Source organism: Schistocerca gregaria, chromosome X (genome assembly GCF_023897955.1).
Source record: "Schistocerca gregaria isolate iqSchGreg1 chromosome X, iqSchGreg1.2, whole genome shotgun sequence".
Classification (NCBI taxonomy): domain Eukaryota; kingdom Metazoa; phylum Arthropoda; class Insecta; order Orthoptera; family Acrididae; genus Schistocerca; species Schistocerca gregaria.
In genome coordinates this window covers 131,906,872-131,931,910 of record NC_064931.1, presented here as the reverse complement: position 1 = coordinate 131,931,910, position 25,039 = coordinate 131,906,872, and the positions used below count along the sequence as shown (strand labels likewise).

The 25,039-nt window shown below is 42.2% G+C and overlaps 1 protein-coding gene across 4 annotated transcripts in view; it reads right to left on the bottom strand.

Moving 5' to 3' along the window:
- LOC126297408 (RNA-binding protein Ro60-like) overlaps positions 1-25,039 on the bottom strand; it is a 99,328-nt gene that overhangs the window by 69,461 nt on the left and 4,828 nt on the right. For all 4 annotated transcript variants that reach the window (XM_049988168.1, XM_049988166.1, XM_049988169.1 and 1 more), the window contains one exon: positions 6,724-6,912. In XM_049988168.1, coding sequence (XP_049844125.1) covers positions 6,724-6,912 — 189 coding nt within the window. The remainder of the gene's footprint in view (positions 1-6,723; positions 6,913-25,039) is intronic.

Sequence of the window (25,039 nt, the reverse complement as noted above, 5' to 3'; positions counted from 1 at the left end):
CCTCCAGTTCTGAAAGGTCAAGTCTCTGAGGCCCTATCCACTTCCCCTCAATGTCACTGGTTCTGGTTCCATTCCAGGCACTACTGCCCATAGAGGTCAGTTAAAGTGGCACGGGGGGGGGGGGGGGGGGGGGGGGGGGGGGGAATGTATTACCCCACTAGCCCAGTAACACAAAGATAGACTCAGAGTGGTGATGACATGTTTTGAGACACAGGAAGTTCCATACTCTGCTGTTATGACACTAGGGATCACAACAAACATGTCACATGGGGTTGGCCAACAGTTCGCTACAGAAAATAAATAACCACCTAAGAAGGGGTACTGTAAGTTTGCATGTTGCTATTAAAGCCCCAATACGCCAATTTTCAAATACAACTGTTACCTCACTTTCCAGAGCTGGATGGTTCGTTGGTTGTTTTAAAAGAGGGGTGAAGGGACCAAGCTACGAGGTCATGAGGTCATCGGTCCCTTGCTCCGAAGGGAACAATGCCACAAGGGTGAGAATAAGACAGTGAGACCTATACAACGCAAAACAGAATGAAAGGATAAACCACAACAACGACTGAAGGGCAACAAACACTTAAATGGACAAAAGGGGACAAGAAAACCACAAAGACGCAAGAAACAGGTAGAAGAGAAGGCCAGTCACTCCCACTCTGCAACAATTTAAAACCCCCACCCCGAAAGCACTAGGGTGGAGATCACACAGAGACAAAGGACATGTGCTAAAACTTAGAGCAAATGATAACACTCACCCTCACGAATAAAACGTGAAACTAAAGCTGTAGTTGAGGCATTGTCGCCGAACACCGAAGGTAGGGTGCAGGGAAGGTTAAAAGTCTGCCACACAGTGGCTAAAAGTAGGCAGTCCAGCAAGAGATGGACGACCGTCATTTGTGAGACACAACGACACTAAGATGGGTCCTCGTGACGGAGTAGGTAACCATGCGTCAGCCACATATGGCCAACGTGAAGCTGACAGAGAACCGCAGCGTCCCTGTGAGAGGTGCGCACAGAGGTCTTCCACACATTCTTAATTTCCTTAATGGCACACAGCTTGTTATGCATACTGAGACTATGCCATTCTGTCTCCCAAAGTTGCAAAACCTTGTAGCGTAATACTGAATGCAGGTCAGTTTCAGAGAAGCCGATCTCCATAAGCGGTTTCTGCGTAGCCTGTTTGGCCAGACTGTTGGCTAGTTCATTGCCTCAGATTCCGACATGACCTGGGGTCCAGACAAACACCACTGAATGATGACTTGACTGTTCCAGGGCATAGATAGACTCCTGGATGGTCGCTACCGAAGGATGACAAGGGTAGCACTGGTCGATAGCCTATAGGCTCCTTGAGGCAAGGAGTCAGTACACAAGAGAAATGACTTGCCTGGGCATGAGAAGATGTGCTCAAAAGCACGAGATGTGGCTTACAGCTCTGCAGTGAAAAAACTTCAGCCACCTGGAAAGAAGTGCTGTTCTGTATGTCCTCCATGATCATACCCAAAGTCAACATGACCATCAGCCATTGAGCCATTGGTGTAAACCACTTCACAGCCCTGGTACATGTTGAGAATCAAGAGGAAGTGACAGCAGAGAGTCGCAGGGTTAACTGAGTCCTTAGGGCCATGTGAAAGGTCCAGACGAAGCCACGGACTAGATGTATACCATGGAGGTGTTCGTGAATGAACCTCAAGCATAGGTGGTAAAGGCAAGGACTCCAGTTCGGAGAGAAGGCATCACACATGAACTGCAATTGTAAGCCCTGACCTGGGTCGCCGATGTGGGAGATGAACCACCATGGGCAGGAAAAGGAGACGGTAATTCTAATGTGCAGGAGAACTACGAACATGTGTAACATGGAGAGCAATTGTGCACGCCAAACCTGCAATGGAGGGACTCGAGCCTCCAACAGGATGCTGGTCACTGAACTCGTCCTAAAGGTCCTGTCGCTATGCGAACACCGCAGTGGTGCACTGGCCTGAGCAAACGCAGCGCTGAGGATGCCGCCGAATCATAAACCAGACTCCCATAGTCAAGGTGGGATTGAACAAGGGCTCTGTAGACCTGCAGCAGCGTAGAGCAATCTGCACCCCAGTTTGTGTTGCTCAGGCAGCAGAGGGCATTGAGGTGCTGCCAGCACTTCTGCTTAAGCTGACAGAGGTGAGGAAGCCAAGTCAATCGAGCATCAAAAACCATTACTAAGTATCAATATGTCTCTACTACAATGAGTGGATCATCATAAAGGTAAAGTTCTGGTTCTAGATGAACGGCACGATGCTGACACAAGTGCATGACACACGACTTAGCGGCCGAAAACTGGAAACTGTGGGCAAGAGCCCATGACTGCACCTTGTGAATGGCTCCCTGTAGGCACCTCTCAGCAACACCAGTACTGGTGGTGCAGGACGAAATGCAGAAGTCATCTGTGTACAGAGACGGCGAGTGGGTGGCCCTACAGCTGCTGCTTGACCATGAATGGCCATTAAAAATAGAGATACCCTCAATACGCAGCCCTGTGGGACCCCATTCTCCTGGATATGGGGCGAACTATGGGAGGCACCAACTTGGAAAGTACGAAGCGACAGAAAATTTTGCATAAAAATCAGGTGTGGGCCTCTGAGACCCCACTCGTATAATGTGGCAAGGATATGATGTCGCCAGGTGGTGTCATACACTTCTCATAAATCAAAAAAGACAGCAACCAGACGTTGGCGTCTCGAAAAGGCTGTTCAGATGACAGACTCGAGGGACACAAGATTATCAGTGGTAGAGTGACCCTGGCAGAAGCCACCCTGACATGGAGCCAGTAGGCCACATGACTCCTGGACCCAACCCAACCACCGACACATCAGACACATCATACGTTCCAGCAGCTTACAAAGAACTTTGGTAAGGTTGATGGGCTGATAGCTATCCACATCAAGCGGGTTTTTACCAGGTTTAAGCACCGGAATGATGGTGCTGTCCCACCACTGCGATGGAAAGATGGCATTGCACCAGATCCAGTTGAAGATTACAAGGAGATATTGCTTGTAGCCAGATGAGAGATGTTTAGTCATCTGAACATGGATCTTATCTAGCCCAGGAGCTGTGTTGGGGCAATGTGCAAGGGCACTGAGGAGCTTCCACACAGTAAATGGGGTGTTATAGGGTACACAGTGGTGTATAGCGAACAAGAGGACTTTCCTTTCCATCTGCCTGCCGTTTGAGGGTGTGAAAGGTTGGGGTGTAGTTCTCCGGCGCAGAAGCTCGAGCATAGTGCTCAGCAATCGTGTTTGCGTCGGTAGACAACACGCAATTGATGTTAATGCCAGGGACACCTGTTGGGGTCTGGTACCCAAGAAGACATCTGATCTTCGTCCAGCCTTGAGAAGGTGACGTATGGCATCCAATGGTCGAGACGTATCTCTCCCAACACTCCTGCTTCCATCTTTTGATAAGATGCCGGACGCGGGCGTGGAGCCACTTAAAGGCTATGACATGCTCCAGAGAAGGATGCTACTTATGCCGCTGTAGAGCACACTGATGCTGAATTGCCTCAGCAACTTCTGGCGTCCAGCGGGAGCACTCTGAAGAGTGAGGGGTCATGTTTCCCGCCGGATTAATGATTGCTGTAGTCACCTTGCTCAACCATCACATCGATGTCACCATATGGGGGAGAGTAAATGGTGACTGTAGAGGTGAAAGTTTCCCAGTCTACCTTGTTTAAAGCTCACCTGGTCAAGCGCCCATGCACCTGATGCCGGGGCAGTGACAGGAAGATGGGGAAGTGGTCACTATCACACAGGTCGTCATGTGCTCTCCAGTGGATAGATGCCCTGGGCTGCAAACAGATAAATCAATGGCCAAGTAGCTACCAGGAGCCACACTGAAATGTGTGGCGGCCCAAGTATTTAAGAGGCAGAGGTCGAACTGAGACAGTAAAGTTTCGACATCTCTGCCACAGCCAGTAACCATGGAACCGCTCCACAAGGGGTTATGGGTGTTAAAATCTCCCCAAAGTAGGAAAGGTTTAGGGAGTTGATCAATCAGTGCATTTAGGGGTACTGCACCATCTGGAGGAAGATATACACTGCAGACAGTTATTTCCCATGTCGTCCTTATTCCGACAGCCACGGCTTCAAGAGGAGTTTGAAGGGGGCACAGTTGCACTACAGACTGAGTTTAGGACATAAATGCAAACTCCACCTGACACTTGATTATAGTCGCTACAGTTCCTGTAATATCCCTTACAGCCACGGAGGGCAGGGGTCCGCATTTCAGGAAACCAGGTTTCCTGGGGGGAGGGAGGGGGGGGGGGGCAATGCAGAAAGCAGGTGTAAAGCTTAACAGTTGGCATAGCTCAGACAGGCAGTGGAAAAAACCACCACAATTCCACTGGAGGATGACATCGTGAGACTGGGAAGGCATGGAACATTCAATGAGGCAGTTTCCGCCTCAGGGTCACCTCCTGCCACCGACTTATTGCCTAAGCAGTCTATATCCATTATGTCTGCGGGTCCGACGAGATCTAAGTCATCAGTGGACGTCAGAATCTCCACGTCATTCCCAGACGCAGAGCTTGTAGGTAGCGGTGGTATGGGTGCCACAGCAATTTCCTTGGTCTTAGGGGTCTTCTTTTTGGACTTGACTCTCTGCTCCTTGGGTTTCTCTCGCTGGGAGGGCTTCACTGAATCAGTCTCTGGGACAGGAGTATCATGAAGCTTTTAAGCACTTCAGCCACTGGTGGGCATTATCGTTCCCACTAGCAGAAACCTGGGAAGGGAGTGACCCCAGGGATCCCTTCCTGGCGAGAGGAGCCAAAGACGACTTACACTTCTCCGGCTCAGAAGTGAGGACTGGTGTCCCTGATGGCTTGGGGGGGGGGGGGGGGGGGGGCAGTGCTAACTCAAAGCCAGACCGTCGTTCTATTTGTGGAATGTACTCTGCCTGTGGTAGGAGTGAACTTCTGACAGGCTTCCAGAATGAGATTTTCACTCTGCAGCAGAGTGTGCGTTGATATGAAACTTCCTGGCGGATTAAAACTGTGTGGCTGACCGAGACTCGAAAACAGGATCTTTGCCTTTGGCGGGCAAGTGCTCTACTATCTGAGCTACCGAAGCATGACTCACGCCCGGTCCTCACAGCTTTACTTCTGCCAGTATCTCGTCTCCTACCTTGCCTGCGAAAGGCAAAGGTCCTGAGTTCGAGTCTCGGTCGGCCACAAAGTTTTAATCTGCCAGGAAGTTTCTGACAGGCTGTCATTTAGCATACTATCCAGTAAGGGAATGAGTTTGTGTATGGAACTGTTTCATTAAAAGTACTCTTCCCCAGACTGTCACACACAGCAGCCAGTCTAGAAAAACCACGACTGTTTGTTCCTTGTCAAATCCAGTTTCCTCGTAATTGGTTAAAGGGTGGACCTGATCAGTGTAGCAAGAACACGGATGTGATCCAGCTTGATCTACTGGGTTTAACATTTCAGCCATTATTCTGTGTACAATCAACCTTTCATGAGTGGGTGAGGACGAGCAATATGATTAGTTTGAAGCTTGTGAAAGGTCAGAGTCTTTCCGCTGTTTCAGATATGTAATAATTTTAGACTTGCAACAGTCGATGTGATTATAATAATGTAGTTGAAAAATAAAGCAAGACCGATTTTCTGGAAACTCAACAGTATTTGAATGGTCACTCCCTCAGTGGTGTTGACCAGGAGCCCAGTTGTCATGCTGGCATGGCTTAAATTTATACTCACATCAGTTTTCACCTATTTAGCTTTCCTGGCATGATTCGCTGATTTCTGAAGCTTTGGCACTGTTTCATAGGAGGTTGTTCAATCAAATTCAGCAGCAAGTCTGCTTGTCTCCTCATGCCATACTGGCATATAATCTTTTTGGACTTCTCTGGTATGCTTCTCTTGGCTGCTGCTTTATTTAGGTCACAAAACCTTCCATAGTTCCAGAAAGAGATTTTCTCTCTGCAGCAGAGTGTGTGCTGATATGAAACTTCCTGGCAGATTAAAATTGTGTGCTAGACTGAGACAAACTTAGAACTTTTGCCTTTCATGGGCAAGTGCTCTACAAACAGTGCTATCCAAGCACAACTCACACCCTGTCCTCCCAAGCACTGGTGGAAGTAACATTGTGAGGATGGGTAATTGAGTCATGCTTGGGTAGCTCAATTGTCTTCATCTGACATAGTTTTAACCCACCAGTAAGTTTCATTTCCTTCCATAGTTCTCTGGAACTGACTTAACACATCTTATATTAGCACCTGAGTTGACTGTGAGTGAAGTCAATTAACAATTGCCTCCATATTCTTGAAAACTATATAGTCAAATTAGAATAGGTGAAACCAATCTCACGTGATTAGTCCCATCTCTACCAAGATGAGTGAAGTGTGTCTGTGTCTTTGGCATTGTTTACAAGACTTAATTATTTCTGCCCATGCAATAATGATGCTGAATAAAATATAAAACAAGTTGGAAAAAAGTTGGATAAAAAGGAAGAAGGTATGAAAACAAGACTGAAAAAGAATAAAATGAAACAAGAGCTAAGAATATGCTAACCAACATACCCTGCTCTGATGTCATCCAAAATATCAATATTTTTTCTTAATCCTTCATTATTCCTCCTTATATATTCATTCCTTCACCTTATTTCCGTAGATATTTTAGCATAGGAATCACTAACATGATGTAAACATTAATACAAATTAATTTCAACTTCCACAAATTATTCTTCTTACCTCAATTATGTGTTTTACTACATCACTTCCTTTCCCTTCAGAAATTAGAGAATCAACTGATGTCAGTTCTACTGCTTCATAGTTTGGAGAGGCAATATTTATTTTCCATGCACCAGCTTCATAACATGGAAGTTCAGATCCATAGTGTAAGAACCTTTTCAGTCGTGTTTCCGCTGATACTGCCATTTTCTTGAACACAGAGAGTTTTTTTTTTAGACAAACAGCCAAACAATGAACTTAAATTTATGGAAAAAACTTGAATATCAATGAACTTGAAAGTTAAAGAAAATTCTTCATGTGGGTAGAAGAGAGTAGAACATAATACTTCAATTGTGTGCTGTAATTAGATAGGCTGTACTACTGAGATTGACAAGGATGGGGGAAAAAAATCAGTACAGCCTTGTTGAATGAATCATCACAGCATTTCCTGGCAAGATATGGATAAACAATTTTTGCATGAAAAGATAGCATTCTCTCTATTAGTTATATCGGGCACAAATCTAACTGATGATGCATAGCAGATTTTTAGTCGATCCAACCCCCCCCCCCCCTCCTCCTCCTCCTCCTCCAGATGAAGCAGATTGATTCTGGGCACGAGACATGGATATACCACATGACAGGAAGTAGTTTACTGCATAACACTGTGTTTTAACTTCTTCATTTGCCTTATTGTTGACCTTGTGCCAGGATTCATGCAACAGATCTAACTTTGTTGAAGTGATTGAACTGTGACTGGCTACAATTCTAATTTCATTCTATATGTTTACCATATGATGGCTCCATCACAGAATAGTACAGATTCCTTGCAGAGATAGGAATGTTTTGTTCCACAATTTGTGCTCTGTCGGAGTTGATTTCTCCTTCAGTTCAATCTATGTAGCACTGTTTTACAGTGTCCATTGCAGTATCACTTCACCTTCAGCTATACCATATTTAGATTAGGGCAAACTCGGCTAATTTCACAGTATTAAGGTTTTTTGTCTCTAGTATTTAAAAGAAATATATTAAAAATGGAATTTTTGTATCAAATGATAAGTTAAAGTAGTATAATTCGTTGGTATAAATGTTAAGTATTGAAAGCTGAATTTCAGATACAAAAAAACTTTGTGAAAATAGTGCTACTTTACTGTATTAATAAGAACTCAGGCAATTTTGCAACACCACTTGAGTAATTTCACAGTAGCAGTTATAATTCTATTAAAAAAATTATACTTTTGTATCATTAGAACATCATTTAATGTAAACAAAAACATCATACACTTCACATGTACTGTTTTCACTACCACCAAATTATTATAAGTGACGTAATCAAATGTAATGTGGTTAATTAATTACATAATTTAACAAAAAAGTGAATAATAAAATTAACAAAATTAATTACTGCAGCCATACAAAACCTTAAAATTGGAAATGTAATTGAAGTTAGTTCTTAAAATCTGAAATGTGATTCTAGTTAATCAGAATCAGCCTCAGTGCATGAACGGTATGTGAACTGTACTCTTTCAGTCTTTGGTAAGACTGATGAAACCAGCACTCACACTTCAACACCAAATCCACTCTTGGCCATCATCATCATCTTCGTAATTTCCACTACATGACGAACAAATATTGCCATCATTTCCTACATTTCTTATTAATCTTCTCCGTACAGGCATACATTGTCTTGTTGAAGATACTACTTGTGCACATGCTTGCTGTTTTCCCATTCTAGTTTTTGAGGTGCTCACTTTTCCTTGTTGCCTCTCTGCTGGAAAATTCCCCTTTTATTTTAACTTTTCTCTGCCTGCTTCCCTTTTTTTCAGGAGTCTTTAGGCCTGTTGCAACCAACATGCCTTCATCAACAATAACTCTGGTTGAAGCAGCTGCATGTTACCCCTTTTTCCATGATTTTACGGATTTTGGAAGAGGCATGTTAATTTCCTCCTGGATATTTTCAGTTTGATCTGTTGATGCTTCTATCTCACATGGCACATTATCAACAGCTCCTTCTTCCTCCGCTGATATGCATCCATCTATTGTTCTTTCAGGTAGATCCACTTGCACATCATTAATGGTCTCTTGAACTTGGGAAACCTTCAAAGCAACATCCAGAATGGCATCTCTATTCATGGGAAAAATTCCAGTTTTGGGAAAATCACTCTTGATGGTGGCTGGAGCTATGGTTTCGTCCATGGACTTCTTGAACAGATGGTAAAAGTCTGTCCTTGTAGGCCTCTAACAAGAAGTTTTCATAAAGTCTCTCACATTCCTTTTTCAAGCCATTTTTAGAGGGCCAAACATGGGCACATCACATGGCTGTAAAATCTGAGAGGTATGTGATGGAAAGGTAACAAAAATAATGCCAATTTCTTGTCTGAATTTTAGAGCTTCTGGAGAGACATGTCTAGAAATGAGTGGGAGGAATGTGGTTAATGAAGTGCTTCAAGATTTCCAAATTTATCCAACCATTTTTTGACACTGCTGCCTGGCTCAATGGAGGAGCATTTTCCTTCAAGCTCCAAGTGACACGAATCCCCTAGGAAATAGACATAAGTGGCACTGTTAGCTCTATAGCATTGGCAGCAATCACAACTGTTGTGGTCTCCCCCTTTTCAGTAGTTGTCTGCTGCTGGAAATGTTCTGCTCCTTTTGGTGAAACAATTTAGCTCAGCTTATTCACCATTGGAAATCCCATTTCATCTAGATTCCAAATTACCTTTTGCTTCGTCCCCAGCCCTGTTTTCCCATACACAGAACTTAGCACATTATAAAAATTGTTCAAATTAGAACAATTCGAAGCTGTGGCCTTCTGATATGATAGATTTTCTGGCTGACGTAAACATAAGCCATACAGTTTCTCAAATGAACTCCATCAGTTCCATCCTGCCTTGTGTCTTTCTTCCCCAAATAGGTTCCCTTGAGGTCTCTTTGATGCTAATTTGTGAGCGTAATAACACATATCACTTGCCGACAATCCGAAGCCCAGTTCTTGCATTTCAATTGCATTCTTCACCAATTTAGTTCCTCTTCCTTTGTTAAAAAGAAGGCGTGCCCCTTTTTCAAGACAGCACAGTCTGCAGAATCAGCACAAACGCTTAGTCTATCCTTTATGGTGTTTTAAAGTATGCCAAACTCTTTACTGGGTCTGTAAACTGACCAGCCATCCTTTAACACCCTTCATACAGCTTCTTCCAAATCCTTTCTGCTGTACTGTTCTCCATATTTCCCTCTAGACTTAGACCTCTGTAACAAATTAAATCGATAAATACTTTTATGAATGTGAGTATTGCATTCAAATCATGAAAGCACTTTAATTCGGCATAACAACATGTAAAATACATTCTTTTGCAGGGATCCAACACTAAGCTCTTTACAGCAGATGCTTTTAGATTACTCAATTGTCCAAATTGTTTGGCTCAGCAACTTTTGCTTTACGTGTAATTGTAGTTACAAAAGGTGGAAACTTAAAAGTACTTCCATTCATTACAATCAAAATGGACTGTCAGGATTCAGAAGAGAAGAATCTAAACTACTTTTTCCATTATGTTTGCCAAGTCCATTTAGTTCTATACAACAAACAGTAACTGCTATAATATCCAAGTACAACACATCAATCTATGGCAAGGGCGAATTATTGGATCTATGACACTGTGGCCTTAATTTCACTGTAAGGAGCCAAATGTTATGTTGCCATGAGCTCTGGTGTACACAATGTGGTGTAGTGGTTAGTGTCACTGGCTGGTGTGCTGCAGGTCACCAGCTCAAACCCAACCACTAACAATGCCTACGATTGTCATTGGAATATAGATTTCTTTTTTGAGCCAGAGTAGCTTTTTGAAATCGATGAAGGCTTCACAGTTTAACTGTGCATCATTACTGATGACTGAAACTTGTCTTGTTAATGATGACGGGATAACAACATCTTCAACGGCAAACAATTACCCAGTAAAATCTTTGTTACATTGGTTTGTTGGAATAGCTTTGTAAATCTGGAACTCTGATCTTACACAGTCCATGCTTGCTTGAGATTCCTGCAAGAAGTTGCATGATATGATAATATCATGACTAAATTCTGTTAAAATGACGAATCTGAAGGGCTTTCTTCTGTCAGTGACAGTTATTTTTGCAATATTTGTTCCCGTTGGCCATTCGCTACCTTCAACATAATCGCTTTTGTATTTCGAAACACAGTCTTCTTTAGCTGGTGATGATAAATATTTGATATTACACAAAATGAAGCCTGTGGGACAATTAGCACCAGGAGTGGTTGGCCGTTGATGAGATTCCCTGTCACCTTGGTAAGTGTTGTTTATGGAGGATTTTCATTTGTGGTGGCCTAACCTCCATTTCTGGTTGCTTCACTTAGATTTCCTGAATTCAGTGGCTAGACATGCTGCTGGTACCTCTGCATGGTGATGGGGAATGACAACAGTCTTGGGGAGTGACCTCCTCCAGGGTACTGTGATCAGCTCCATCCCACAGGTCTACTATAATCATCTACAGTTCACTGAAGTGAACAGGACTATTGTGATAGTTGACATATTGCAGCATAATAGCCACCTTTCTCTGTAACAGCACACAATGAGTCCAAGGCATCCACAGTGAAAATAAACTAGCATGTTGTTGTACTTTATACTTCAAAGTCTGTTCTTCTGCAGGGGATTTTACTCCATGGAAAAGCTCCTTGTAAGTACATTGGTTGGATGACGGGTGGTTGTTTGACAGTAGTGGTGTAAGTCTGAGTTGGCCACATACAGTCAGTTCCACAAGGAAGTATACACCATATATTAAATGTAACATTCAAAGCGATACCTCTGGTAGTGGTCTCGGGTCTGTAATCAATGCAATTTTGCACAGTGTATAGATAAACAGTGCGAGAGTTGAATGTTTTGTTTTGTTGATTGCAGTTTAAAATGAGTGCAAAATATCTGAAGCATCACGAGGCAGTGTTTCTTGTAAATCATACAAAGTGATCAAAGCTTTCATATGGAGCTGCTGCTAAAGTTCTTAGAAATTCAAAGACATTCATTGCGAAGTGCATCAAATGATATTTAGAGGTTCAAAACAGGGATGACTTACTGGTGAGAGGGCTAAGGTGTCAATCCAGTTGCCACCATTATCAATTATAGCTTAACTATTAGGTAATTGTGCAATTAGTAATAACATATATTTTCATGTAAACTTATATTTATAATAGTGTTTTTTTATTTCATACACATAACGACATTCACCTTCTTGTGGAACTGACTGTACATTCTTCACTATGCATTCCACTGGTGATAGAGTTTGGCACCAAAGGTCAACAGACCCCTTCTTCAACAATCTGCACTACCTGCTGACATTCATGGTTGACGTCTCTTCTGTATTTGGTCCAACAATTCTCGTTCCCATATCTGTTGTCTCTCTTCTATTATTCTATGGTGTAAGAGAGAAGTGTGGCCATGGCGGTCTTCCACAACTGTCGTAGGTACCACTTTTGGGAGTCAATTATAACTCTTTCATCTGACTCATTTCTGGTTCATTTTCTCAATGTGTCCACACCACTTAATGAACTCTTCTGTTATTATGACACTCTTTAGATGTCTCCTACAACTCTTAATTAAATGTGAGGTTCTGAAAGCTTTTGTAATATTCGAATTCGCAGTTGTAAAGAGCCAAAACATTCTGTATGTATAACTATGAAATTTTACCATGACATTGGGCTGTATTCTTCACTTGCTCTTGTGCTAAGTGGACTTGCTGTTGATTGCCAGTAAATGTTTTCTCCAATTCAACCTTGAATTTGCCTGAGCTGCTCTTTGTTATTCTCTAAACATTACTGGTCTGTGCTCTCCAAGTGAAAGTATACACTGTTAAACACATTGTCTCATCCCAACTGCTGTACTTGGCAACTGTGTCGAATCCTTTCAGACATTTTGCTGGATCCTGGAAAATACTCTTTGCTGCCTGATATGCAGCTCACCTACTCCTCTTCTGGAATCCATGTTTCCTGACTATACAGACCTAAGGAATGATGTAGTGCTTGTATACATACAACATACAACCACTGAATATTCCAGATATACAAATGTAAGACATTTCAAGAACCTTCCAGAAATGATAAATATGAAATAAAAAATAATTGTTGAATGGGCAGTTTTGCAGAAGATGTGCTGATAAAAGTATCTCAAGCTTCCAGCCACATCAAGGAGTTTAAAATGCATGAGTTTCTGGCTGAGTACTCCTCAGCCAGTGTCAAGTGGATACTGTTTTTTGGTTGCTGCTACTGTCCTAATGTAGCCACACTGCCTTCTATGATGTCACTGGTGCCCTCTCCAATGTCATATAGGGTAATGTTTTTGTTGCGCGCCCACCACACCTGCTTCAACTTTCCGATGGCCAGGTCCCAAGCTGCACTTAGCTGTAGGCCATAGTTATTATTGAGGGTGTTGTCATAAATTTTTATGTCACAAACTTGTTTAATTACACAGTCCCACAAACAACTAGTCCATGTAATAACATATCTCTTCAAATACAACAAAATGTCCATTTTCTAGAGCATGCTCCTTTACCACTGATTTCTCAGGGTACTGAAGGTGAAAGCATCTCATGTTCTACACAGTGCTGTTTAATAATATGCACGGTCTGTCCATCATAAAACTGCCAACACCCATGTGAATTTCATACGTACTCTGAGGGCTACAACATTTTCACAAGCCTCATGAGTTGTCGAATTTTTGTTGGAGCCCTGAAGACAGAATTGATTTTATTCCTCTTTAGGAGCTAACTAATCTTTCTTGTTACCGAGCCATAGAAAGGCAAAAACATAAGCTCATTTGAGTCCTCCTCTGGGTCCTTCTGCTTCCGTGATTTCAGAAAGATGGCTTGCAAAATCTGGCAGTTGTCGTTGTCATTGCTCTTGAATACTTTCCTTAAGTGACTCAATTCCTTTGACAGGTTTTCAGCATCTGAGACGGCTTCTAGTCAATGCACCAAGGTCCTCAGAACAGAACCTTTCTGTGATGGATGGTGACAGCTGTTAGCATGTAGATATTGGTTTGTGCAGGTGGTTTCTGGTTAACACTGTGGCTCAGAAACCCATGTGCTTTATGGCATATAAGGACATTAAGGAAAAGCAAGGCACCATCGGTCTCTACTTCCATGGTGAGCTTAATGTTGTTATGGATATTGTTGATGTGATTCAAGAATTCTCCCAGTTTTTCGTGTCCATGATGCCAGACAGTGAACGATGAATCAGACAGATGGTGTCGTAATTGGGAGCCCAATAGCTCCAGTTATGGCCAACCTGTTTATGGAGCACTTTGAGGATATCGCCCTGGTCATGGCTCCTGCAAAGCCTACTTTTATTGTTATGTCAATGACATGCACATCGTCTGATCTCATGGATGTGAAAAACCGGGAGAATTCTTGGACACCATCAACAGTATCCATAACAACATTCAGTTTATGATGGAGGTAGAGACCGATGGTGCCTTTCCTTTCCTTGACCACCTCATCTGATGTAAAGCAAATGGGCATCTCAGTCACAGTGTTCACCAGAAACCCACCCACACAAAGTGATATCTGCATGTTAACAGCTATCACCATCAGACGCGGAAAGTTTCTGTTCTAAGGACCTTGGTACATCAAGCAGAACCCATCTCAGATGCTGAAAACCTGCTGACAGAACTGAGCCACTTACGGAAAGTATTCCAGGAAAACGGCTACGGTAACCACCAGATTTCATAAGCCATCTCTCTGAAAACACAGAAGCAGAAGGACCCCAAGAAGGACTCAGACACTTGTGTTTTTGCCATTCTATGGCTCAGTAACAGGAAAGATTAGCCAGCTCTTAAAGATGCATAAAATCAATTCTGTATTCAGGACAACAACAAAAATTCAACAACTTATGAGGCCTGTGAAAGAGAATGTAGGCCTCAGAATTACAGGAGTATAAAAATACCGTATGGGTGCCAACAGTTTTATGTTGGACAGACTGCGCACTGTGTAGAACATGAGAAGCTTTCACCTTCGGTACCCTGAGAAATCAGTGGTAGTGGACCATGCTCTAGAAATCAGACATCTTATTGCATTTGAAGAGATAGCAATTATCACATGGACTAGTGGTTTCTGGCACTGCATAATCAAACAAGTGCTCAAGATAAAAATTTGTGACAAGACCCTCAACAATGGTTATGGCCTACAGCTAAGCATGGCTTGGGGTCTGGTCATCGGAAGGTTGAAGCAGGCGTGGTGAGTGTGCAACAAAAGAATTACCATAAATGCCATTGAAGCAGGCACCAGTGATGTCACAGAAGGCAGCGTGGAGCACCCTGGTTCTAGCTAATGTCCATGACCCTGCTACAGCCCAGAGGCACATATCAACAATGGGAGGTTCAAGTACTGAATACCCACTTGACAGATGTGAAGCTTTGCCAGGAGAGGCTACTTTTGATGCTCATCATATTTAAGATGACATAACCACAAAACCGGAATACACGGATCCACCAGTGTTACCAAGCAGAGGACCACTGACAATATCTAAATTCAGAGTGATGCAGTTGGTTCCAAAGACAACTTCTGAAACAGCGGGTCACTGTTTCTCTTACGATCATAAGAGAAACACCTAAACCTTTCCGTTCGAGCTCTGATTTCTCTTATGATCATTTCTCCCTATGTAGGTGGGTGTCAGCAAAATATTTTCGCATTCGGAAGAGAAAGTTGGTGATTGAAATTTCGTAAATAGATCTTGCCGCAAAGGAAACCGCCTTTGTTTCAGTGACTGCCACCTCAACTCGTATATCATATCAGTGACACTCTCACCCCTATTGTGCAATAACATGAAACGAGCTGCCTTTCTTTGCACTTTTTCGATGTCCTCCGTCAATCCTACCTGGTAAGGATCCCACACCACGCAGCAATATTCCATCAGAGGACGGACAAGTGTCTCTTTAGTGGGTTTGTCGCATCTTTTAAGTGTCCTGCCAACAAAGCCCAGTCTTTGTTTCGTCTTCCCTACAATATTATCTGTGTGGTCTTTCCAATTTAAGTTGCTCGTAATTGTAATTCCTACGTATTCAGTCAAATTGACAGCCCTTCGATTTGTGCGAATTAGTGTATACCCTAAATTTATTGGATTTCTTTTTGTACCCATGTGGATGACCTCACACTTTTCTTTGTTTAGTGTTAATTGCCACTTTTCGCACAATACAGAAATTCTCTCTAGATCATTTTGTAATTGGAATTTACCATCTGATGATTTTACTAGATGGTAAATTACAGCGTCATCTGCAAACAATCTAAGGGGGCTTCTCAGATTATCACCTAGTTCATTTATGTAAATCAGGAACAGCAGAGGACCTATGACACTACCTTGTGCAACGCCAGATATCACTTCTGTTCTACTCGATGATTTACCATCTATCATTACGAACTGTGACATCTCTGAGAGGAAATCACGAATCCAGTCACACAACTGAGACAATACACCACATGCACACAATTTGATTAACAGTCGCTTGTGAGGAACGGTATCAAAAAACTTCTGGAAATCTAGGAATATGGAATTGATCTGAGATCCCTTGTTGACAGCACTCATTACTTCATAGGAATAAAGAGCTAGCTGTGTTGCACAAGAACAATATTTTCTGAATCTGTGTTGGTTATGCATCAATACGTCATTTTCTTCATGGTGATTTATAATGTTCAAGTACAGTATATGCTCCAAAATCCTACTGCAAGTTGAGGTGTGATATGGGTCTGTAATTCAATGAGTTACTCCTGTTTCCTTTCTTGAATATTGAAGTGACCTGTGCTACTTTCCAGTCTTAAGGAACAGGCCTTTCGTCAAGTGAGTGGTTGTATATGATTGCTAAGAAAGGCGCTATTGTGTCTGCATACTCTGAAAGGAGCCTGTTTGGTATATCATCTGTACCAGAAGACTTGCCTTTATTAAGTGATTTGAGTTGTTTCGCAACATCTAAGATGTTATGTCACTCGTGCTAACAGCTGTTCTGGTTTTGAATTCTGGAACATATACTTCATCTTCTTTTGTGAAGGAATTGCGGAAAACTGTATTTAGTAACTCCACTTTCGTGGCACCATCATCGGTAACATTTCCATCGCTATTGCGCAATGATGGTATTGACTGTTTTTTGCCACTAGTGTACTTTACATACAATGAAAATTTCTTTGGGTTTTCTACCATATTTTGAGACAATGTTTCATTGTGGAAACTTAAAAGCATCTCAATTTGATGTCGGCACTAAATTTTGAGCTTCCGTGAAACTAAGGCAGTCTTGGGGATTTTGCATTCTTCTGAATTTGCATGCTTTTTTCGTAGCTTCCGACGTGTTTTGTGTACCATGGTGGATCAATCCCATCTCTCATTAACTTCCGTGGTATGAATCAATCTATTGCTGTCAATACTGTATCTTTTGAATTTGAGCCACATCTGGGTCTACAGTTATATAATTAGTTGGAAGGAATGGAGACACTCTCTTAGGAAGGAATCAAGCAAATTTTTATCTGCTGTTTTAAATAGATATATTCTGCATTTATTTTTTGTGGTTTTGGTTGATACGGTTTTGAGCCTCACTAATCCCTGTATCAGTCATGACAATCTCTATTAGATCAACACGCGATCTAGTGTAGAGGTCAAGTGCGTTTTCGCAACCATTTACAATTTTTGTGGGCTCAAGAAATAACTGCTCAAAGTAATTCTCAGAGAAAGCATTTAGTACAATTTCGGAAGATGTTTTCTGTCTACCACCGGCTTTGAACATGTATTTTCGCCAACAAATTGAGGATGGATTGAAGTCTCCACCGATTATAACTCTATGAGTGGGGTACTTATTTGTAATGAGATTCAAGTTTTCTTTGAACCGTTCAGCTATTATATCATCTGAGTCAGGGGGTCGGTAGAAGGAGCCAATTATTATTTTGGTACAGCTGATGAGCATAACCTCTACCCACAGTAATTCGCAAGAACTGCCTATTTCAACTTTACTACAAGATAAACTACTACCAATAGACACAAACACACCACCTACTTTATTTAATCTATCCTTTCGGAACACAGTTTGTGCCTCTGTAAAATTTCGGCAGAATTTATCTCTGGCTTTAGCCAGCTTTCTGTTCCTGTAACGATTTCAGTGCCAGTGATTTTTATCAGCACTTGAAGCTCTGGTACTTTTCCAACACAGCTACAACAATTTACAACTACAATACCAACTACTGCTTGGTCGATTCTCGTCGTTTCTTTGCCCTATACCCTTTGAGACTGGAGCCCTTTTTGATCTTTCCCGACACTGTCTAAGCTAAAAAATCACCCAGTCCACACCACACAGCCACTGCTACCCATGTAGCCGCCTACTGTGAGTAGTAGACACCTGACCTATTTAGCAGAAACCGAAACACCACCACCGTATGGTGCAAGTCAAGGAATCTGCAGCCTACACGGCCGCAGAACCATCTGAGCCCCGATTCAGACCCTCCACTCGGCTCTGTACCAAAGGTCCACAATCGGTCCTGTCGACAATGTTGCAGATGGTGAGCTCTGCCTTTATCTTGTTAGCAAGACCGGCAGTCTTCACCAACTCAGATAGCCGCCAGAAACCAGAGAGAATCTCTTCCAATCCATAGCGACACACGTCATTAGTGCCAACATGAGCCACCACCTGCAGTTAGCTGCACCCTGTACCCTTCATGGCATCCGGAAGGACCCTTTCCACATCTTGGATGACTCTCCACAGTATGCACACGGAGTGAACATTGCCTTTCTTCCCGTCCTTAGCTACCATATCCCTAAGGGGCTCCATCACCCGCCTAACATTGGAGCTCCCAGTAGCAATAAAAGGAAAATGTACAATTCCATCTTTAACTTCCATTATGTGTAGTTGCAAAAACTGTTATTTGGAAACTTTGAAGACAACAGACTCTAGGAGCGTATTATATCAGCTTGGTGGCAGATGGTGTTGATGTCAAAGATCAAGACAAACAAAGACATAGCTTTTATAACACACAAAGCAATGTAAATATCCCTACAACATTACATCTGGATTTTTTGTTTACAATAAGTATCATGTTGTTGTTGTTGTTGTTGTTGTTGTTGTGGTCTTCAGTCCCGAGACTGGTTTGATGCAGCTCTCCTTGATACTCTACCCTGTGCAAGCTGCTTCATCTCCCAGTACGTACTGCAGCCTACATCCTTCAGAATCTGCTTAGTGTATTCATCTCTTGGTCTCCCTCTACTATTTTTACCCTCCACACGTCCCTCCAATACTAAATTAGTGATCCCTTGATGCCTCAGAACATATCCTACCAACCGATCCCTTCTTCTAGTCAAGTATCATATTGTCAATGAAAAAATAAAACACAGAATACGTTGCGAGTCAAAACCAGTCATGGGACATATACAAAGATCATACAGCACATTGCGCAGCTAGGCACAATGTTCAAATATTCCCTCCAGCAAGAAAGCAATGCAAAGGCTACCATTATAAAGAAGGACATTACAATTTTTTAGTTACAGTTTTCCAAACAAAGCAAGTGAGCTTCAATCTACTGAGGCCACAGATTTGTCATATCAAAAACAAAAAGCTATCACAAAACAGTAATTTTTCTACTGTGTCAAGAGTGGACAGGGGATGGATAGGAACAAGGGGGAGTGGCTGTCGGGGTGGGGAGGAGGGGAAGGGCAGGCTAGGGGGCAGGTGGTGACATGTTGAAAAGGGGGGGGGGGGTGTAAAGGGAAACAGGCAGGGGTTGTGGAGGGGCAGAAAACTGACGAACTGGAAGGAAGGGCAGCATGAAGGGATAGGGGGGGGAGAACAAAGAAGGAAAGGGGGGCAGGGAGTAGGAAATGTTGCTCCAATGGTACATTTTCACTAGCGTCATATAACAAACATAATGACATTAAAATTACATTGTAACAGAAGTGACGACAGTTCTCTCTCTCTCTCTCTCTCTCTCTCTCTCTCTCTCTCTCTCTCTCTCCCTCCCTCTCCCCCCCCCCCCCCCCCCAAGTACATTATTATCTTTCAAAGTAGACCATTATGCTGAAACCTCTCCAATATGTTCAAAAGTATAACAGTATCATTAAAGCATATTACAAGGTGAGGGCATGGAAGGGGACAGATGATGAATGAGTTGGGGATGGAGGGAAGGATGGCATGAAGGTTCGGAAGGGAACAAAGAGGGGAGGGGAAATGTTAATCTAGTAGTATCTATTCGCATTTTTTTGGTATAAAACACATAATGATATTTAAAATTATATTAGCACATAATGACTTTTTTTTACATTACAACACTCTGTTCTAAAGTGGAGAATTATGTCAAAACCTCATGAATAAGTTTACAAGTATAGCATTGTCAGAGCATATTACTGGGAGGGAGGTGGGAGAGGGATGTGGGGAAGAGAAGGATGGTGAAATGAAAAGTTAATTGAGCAATATGCAAATACATGACAATATTAAAATACAACAAGCAACTACACAACATTATTCATATACACACCATTTGAAGAGGAACAATGTATACATTTCTTTCCTCTTATATCTGGGTCATGCATAAAATGTTTCCTCTTTAAATAATATATATTTGAGTAATGCTATTTAGTGCCATATTGTATTTGAAAAATGTTATGTATTTGTATATTTCACTTTCCATTCTCCCTTACAGGTCTTCACCCTTCCCCACCAGTAATGTGCTTTAATGACACTTTTATGCTTGTAAACACATTCAAGAGGTTTCAGCATAATGGTGTACTTCGAAAGATGATAATGTACTGGGCGAGGGGGAGGGGGGGGAGAGAGGTGGGGAGAGAGGGAGAGGGGGGAGAGAGAGAGGGGGGAGAGAGAGAGGGGGAGATAGAGAGAGAGAGAGAGAGAGAGAGAGAGAGAGAGAGAGAGAGAGAGAGAGAGAGAGAGAGAGTCATCATTTCTGTTATAATGTAATTTTAATGTCATTATGTTTGTTATACAAAGTTAGTGAAAATGCTGAAAATGTACAATTGGAGCGACATTTTCTCCCCCCCCCCCCTTCCTTCTTTGTTTCCCTCCATGTTGCCCTTTTCTTCAAATTCCTTGGTTCTCCATACCTACCCAATCCCTGCCTATTTTCCTGCACACCTCTCCCCCCTCCAAGTAATTAAACAGCATGACGGATTGCCGTCCTATGGGCCCGGGTTCGATTCCTGGCTGGGGTCGGAGACTTTCTCTGCTCCAGGACTGGGTGTTGTGTTGTCTTCAATATCATTTCATCCCCATATGGCGCGCAGGTCACCCAATATGGTGTTGAATGTAATAAGACCTGCACCAAGGCAGCCGGACCAGCCCCACAAGGGGCCTCCCGGCCATGACGTCAAATGTTCATCTCCATTTTTTCCTAATTTGTCTTTTGTGTAAATTTTGCAACAATTACCTGATGAGGATGACTCGAAAAACATCAAAGTTTTTAGCGATCCAGGGAATTACTATATGCCAAGGTTGGGTGGCAGCACACCCTACAAATGGACGACTTAGTCAGTCAAATGGAAGAACATGTTAAATATTTTATGTTAAGCATGTAAGTGAGGAAAAGTTTGTTGGTAGTACCTAAATGCCCTCATTACAAAACACTGCATGAATAAAGTCTGGGTAATTTATGCTCCATTTCAGGCAAAAGTTAGTTTTTCATACATCTCGACCTTTATGACAGAATATCTCCTGAACTGTAAGCCTTACTACGATATAATTTTGCAGGAACATTCATTGGCATGTGTGGATTTTGTTCAGTCATCAGTCTTCTGACTGGTTTGGTGCAGCCCGCCATGAATTCCTCTCCTGTGCCAACCTCTTCATCTCAGAGTAGCAATCTACGTCCTCAATTATTTGCTGGATGTATTCCAGTCTCTGTCTGCTTCTACAGTTTTTGCCCTCTGTAGCTCCCTCTAGTACCATGGAAGTCATTCCCTGCTGTCTTAGCAGCTGTCCTATCATCCTGTCCCTTCTCCTTGTCAGTGTTTTAAACATATTCCTTTCCTCTCTGATCCAGTGCAGAACTCCCTCGTTCCTTTCCTTATCAGTCCACCTAATATTCAACATCTGTCTGTAGGACCACATTGCAAATGCTTCAATTCTCTTCTGTTCTGGTTTTCCCACAGTACGTGTTGCACTACCATACAATGCTGTACTTCAAATGTACATTTTCAGAAATTTCTTCCTCACATTAAGACCTATGTCTGATACTAGTAGACTTCTCTTGGCCAGGAATACCCTTTTTGGCAGTGCTAGTCTGCTTTTGATGTCCCCATTACTCTGTCTGTCACTGGTAGTAGTACGTGTGACACACACACACACACACACACACACACACACACACACAGTTTGTAACCACACTATCTGTCTCACTATGTTAAATCTTTAGCATAAGATTATAACTCTTACTGAGTAGGTTATGACAGCAATTTTGATTTTAATTCACTCTGTTATAATATGAAATATCGAAATTTAAGTTTCTTGTTACCCCTCGAAGCCATTAGATAGCAACAAACAACTGAAATCACATGCCATGAACTGAATTAGCCATTTACTAATATAGATCAGCACGTTACAAGAATTTCTTGTGTGGGGGTCCATTGGTGATTTTCTCCTGAAAATAACTGTTCCACAACTACACTTTCATTTCATTTCTTTATCAACTCATAGATAGTCAGGCAGCAGTTACAGTTGACAGTAAATTGAGTTCATGGTTCAGAGTAGTTTCAGGGGTAACACAAGGCTGCAACCTGTCTCCACTGTTGTTCATATTATTTATGGAGCATATGTTGAAAACAATAGACTGGCTGGGTGAGATCAAGATATGTGAACACAAAATAAGCAGTTTAGCATATGCGGACGACTTAGTTGTGATAGCAGATTCGATTGAAAGTTTGCAAAGTAATATTTCGGTGCTAGATCAGAAATGTAAGGGCTATGGTATGAAGATTAGCATCTCCAAAACGAAAGTAATGTCAGTGGGAAAGAAATATAAACGGATTGAGTGCCAAATAGGAGGAACAAAGTTAGAACAGGTGGACAGTTCAAAGTACTTAGGATGCATATTCTCACAGGATGGCAACATAGTGAAAGAACTGGAAGCGAGGTGTAGCAAAGCTAATGAAGTGAGTGCTCAGCTACGATCTACTCTCTTCTGCAAGAAGGAAGTCAGTACCAAGACTAAGTTATCTGTGCACCGTTCAATCTATCGACCAACTTTGTTGTATGGGAGCGAAAGCTGGGTGGATTCAGGTTACCTTATCAACAAGGTTGAGGTTACGGATGTGAAAGTAGCTAGGATGATTGCAGGTACTAGTAGATGGGAGGAGGGTGTCCACAATGAGGAAATCAAAGAAAAACTGGGAATGAACTCTATAGATGTAGCAGTCAGGATGAACAGGCTTAGATGGTGGGGTCATGTTACACGCATGGGAGAAGCAACGTTACCCAAGAGACTCATGGGTTCAGCAGTAGAGGGTAGGAGGAGTCGGGGCAGACCAAGGAGAAGGTACCTGGATTCGGTTAAGAATGATTTTGAAGTAATAGGTTTAACATCAGAAGAGGCACCAATGTTAGCACTGAATAGGGGATCATGGAGGAATTTTATAAAGGGGCTATGCTCCCGACTGAACGCTGAACGGCATAATCAGTCTTAAACGATGATGATGATCAACTCATAATTTTGGTGTCACAGCCCCATTTGCATGTTCAGTCTCATTCAAATGAGCCAAGCCATCACAATGTAACCTGGCAACAGCACTGCCCACACTTAAAATAAGTCTGCAGACAGATGTTACACACACAGACTAACATGAGCAGGTTGGCTGATATGAACGTGAATCAGTACTTAAGAATGAGGCTGTGACCCTGAAGCTAGCAGCAATCAAAGAAATAAAAACAGTGTACCCACGGAATGGGTAGGCGGAGGTAGTTTGGGTTTGGGGGTGGGACGGGGGGTGGGGGGGGGGGGGGGGGGGGGGGGTTTAGCATAACAGAACTGCTTACATTATCAGTACAAGTACTGGTACAATAAAATAAATAACTGGATAAGTTTAAGATAGCAACTGTTCACTGACAATTCTGCTCACTGCAAAAAAAAATGTCATTGCTGGATGATACTAATAGAATACAGAACGACTGGCAGTATTTCCAGTTGGTGCATTAAATGACAGCCCTTTCTAAATGTGGAGGACTGTAGGATTGTGCACATAAACAAGACAGGGAAACCACTAATATACGGTTAAATATTAATGGTAAATTATGAAAGCTTGTCAGATTATTTAATTATCTAAGAGTAGCACTAGGTGGTGATGTGAAATCTGTAGTAACATAAAGTGTGAAATCATCCACATGAGTACAAAAAGGAATCCACTAAGTTTCAGTTACATGATAAATCGCACAAATCTGTAGGCTGTAATCTCAACTAAATACTTGCGGATTACGATTATGAAAAATTTAAATTGGAATAATTATACAGATAACGTTGTGGGGAAAGCAAATGAAAGGCTGTGATCTATTGGCAGAACATTTTGAAAATGCAACAGGTGTACTAAAGAGACTGCCTACACTACACTTGCCTGTCCTTCTGGAGTATTGTTGTGGGAGGACTGATGGAGGACATCAAAAATGTTCAAAGAAGGGCAGGTAATTTTGTATTATGACAAAATAGGGCTGAGAGTCCTCTGGATATTATATGCGAATTGGGGTGGCAATCATTAAAACAAATGCATTTTTTGCTGCTGACCAACTTTCTCTTCAGAGTGTAAAAATATTTTGTTGGTGCACACTTACATATGGAGAAATGATCATCATAATGAAATAAGAAAAATCAGAGTTCGCAAGGAAAGATTTAAGTGTTTTCCTTTGTTCCCTGCATGGTGTTCAAGAGCAGAAAGGTACGAAGGCCTGAAGGTGGTTTGATGAACCGTCTGCCAGGTACTTAACTGTCAATTGCAGAGTGATGATGTAGGTGTAGGGACTGCAAATAGAGAACATATATTTTTATTTGGCGGGGATTATGGGAAAGAGCATGACAGCCATTAAAAAAACTGCATACCAGAAACTAGTGTGACTGACTGAGCACCTTGGGGGAACACAAAGGTAAGCGCTATTGCTGTGTTTTTTGGGTTATAGGGCAATCATCATGACCTAAGAAGAAAAAGAGTATAATACATGAGGAGAAAGTTCTAATTTCACTCTATAGATGTTTGGGTGTTGGTTCATGTTAAATGCCAATGGCTGCCTGCCGCAGAATCATAATGGCAAGACACAGGCAAAATGGATGGTTTTAGGAGGGACCCACATATGTTTTCCAAGATTATGGCCACATTTGAAGAGTTACC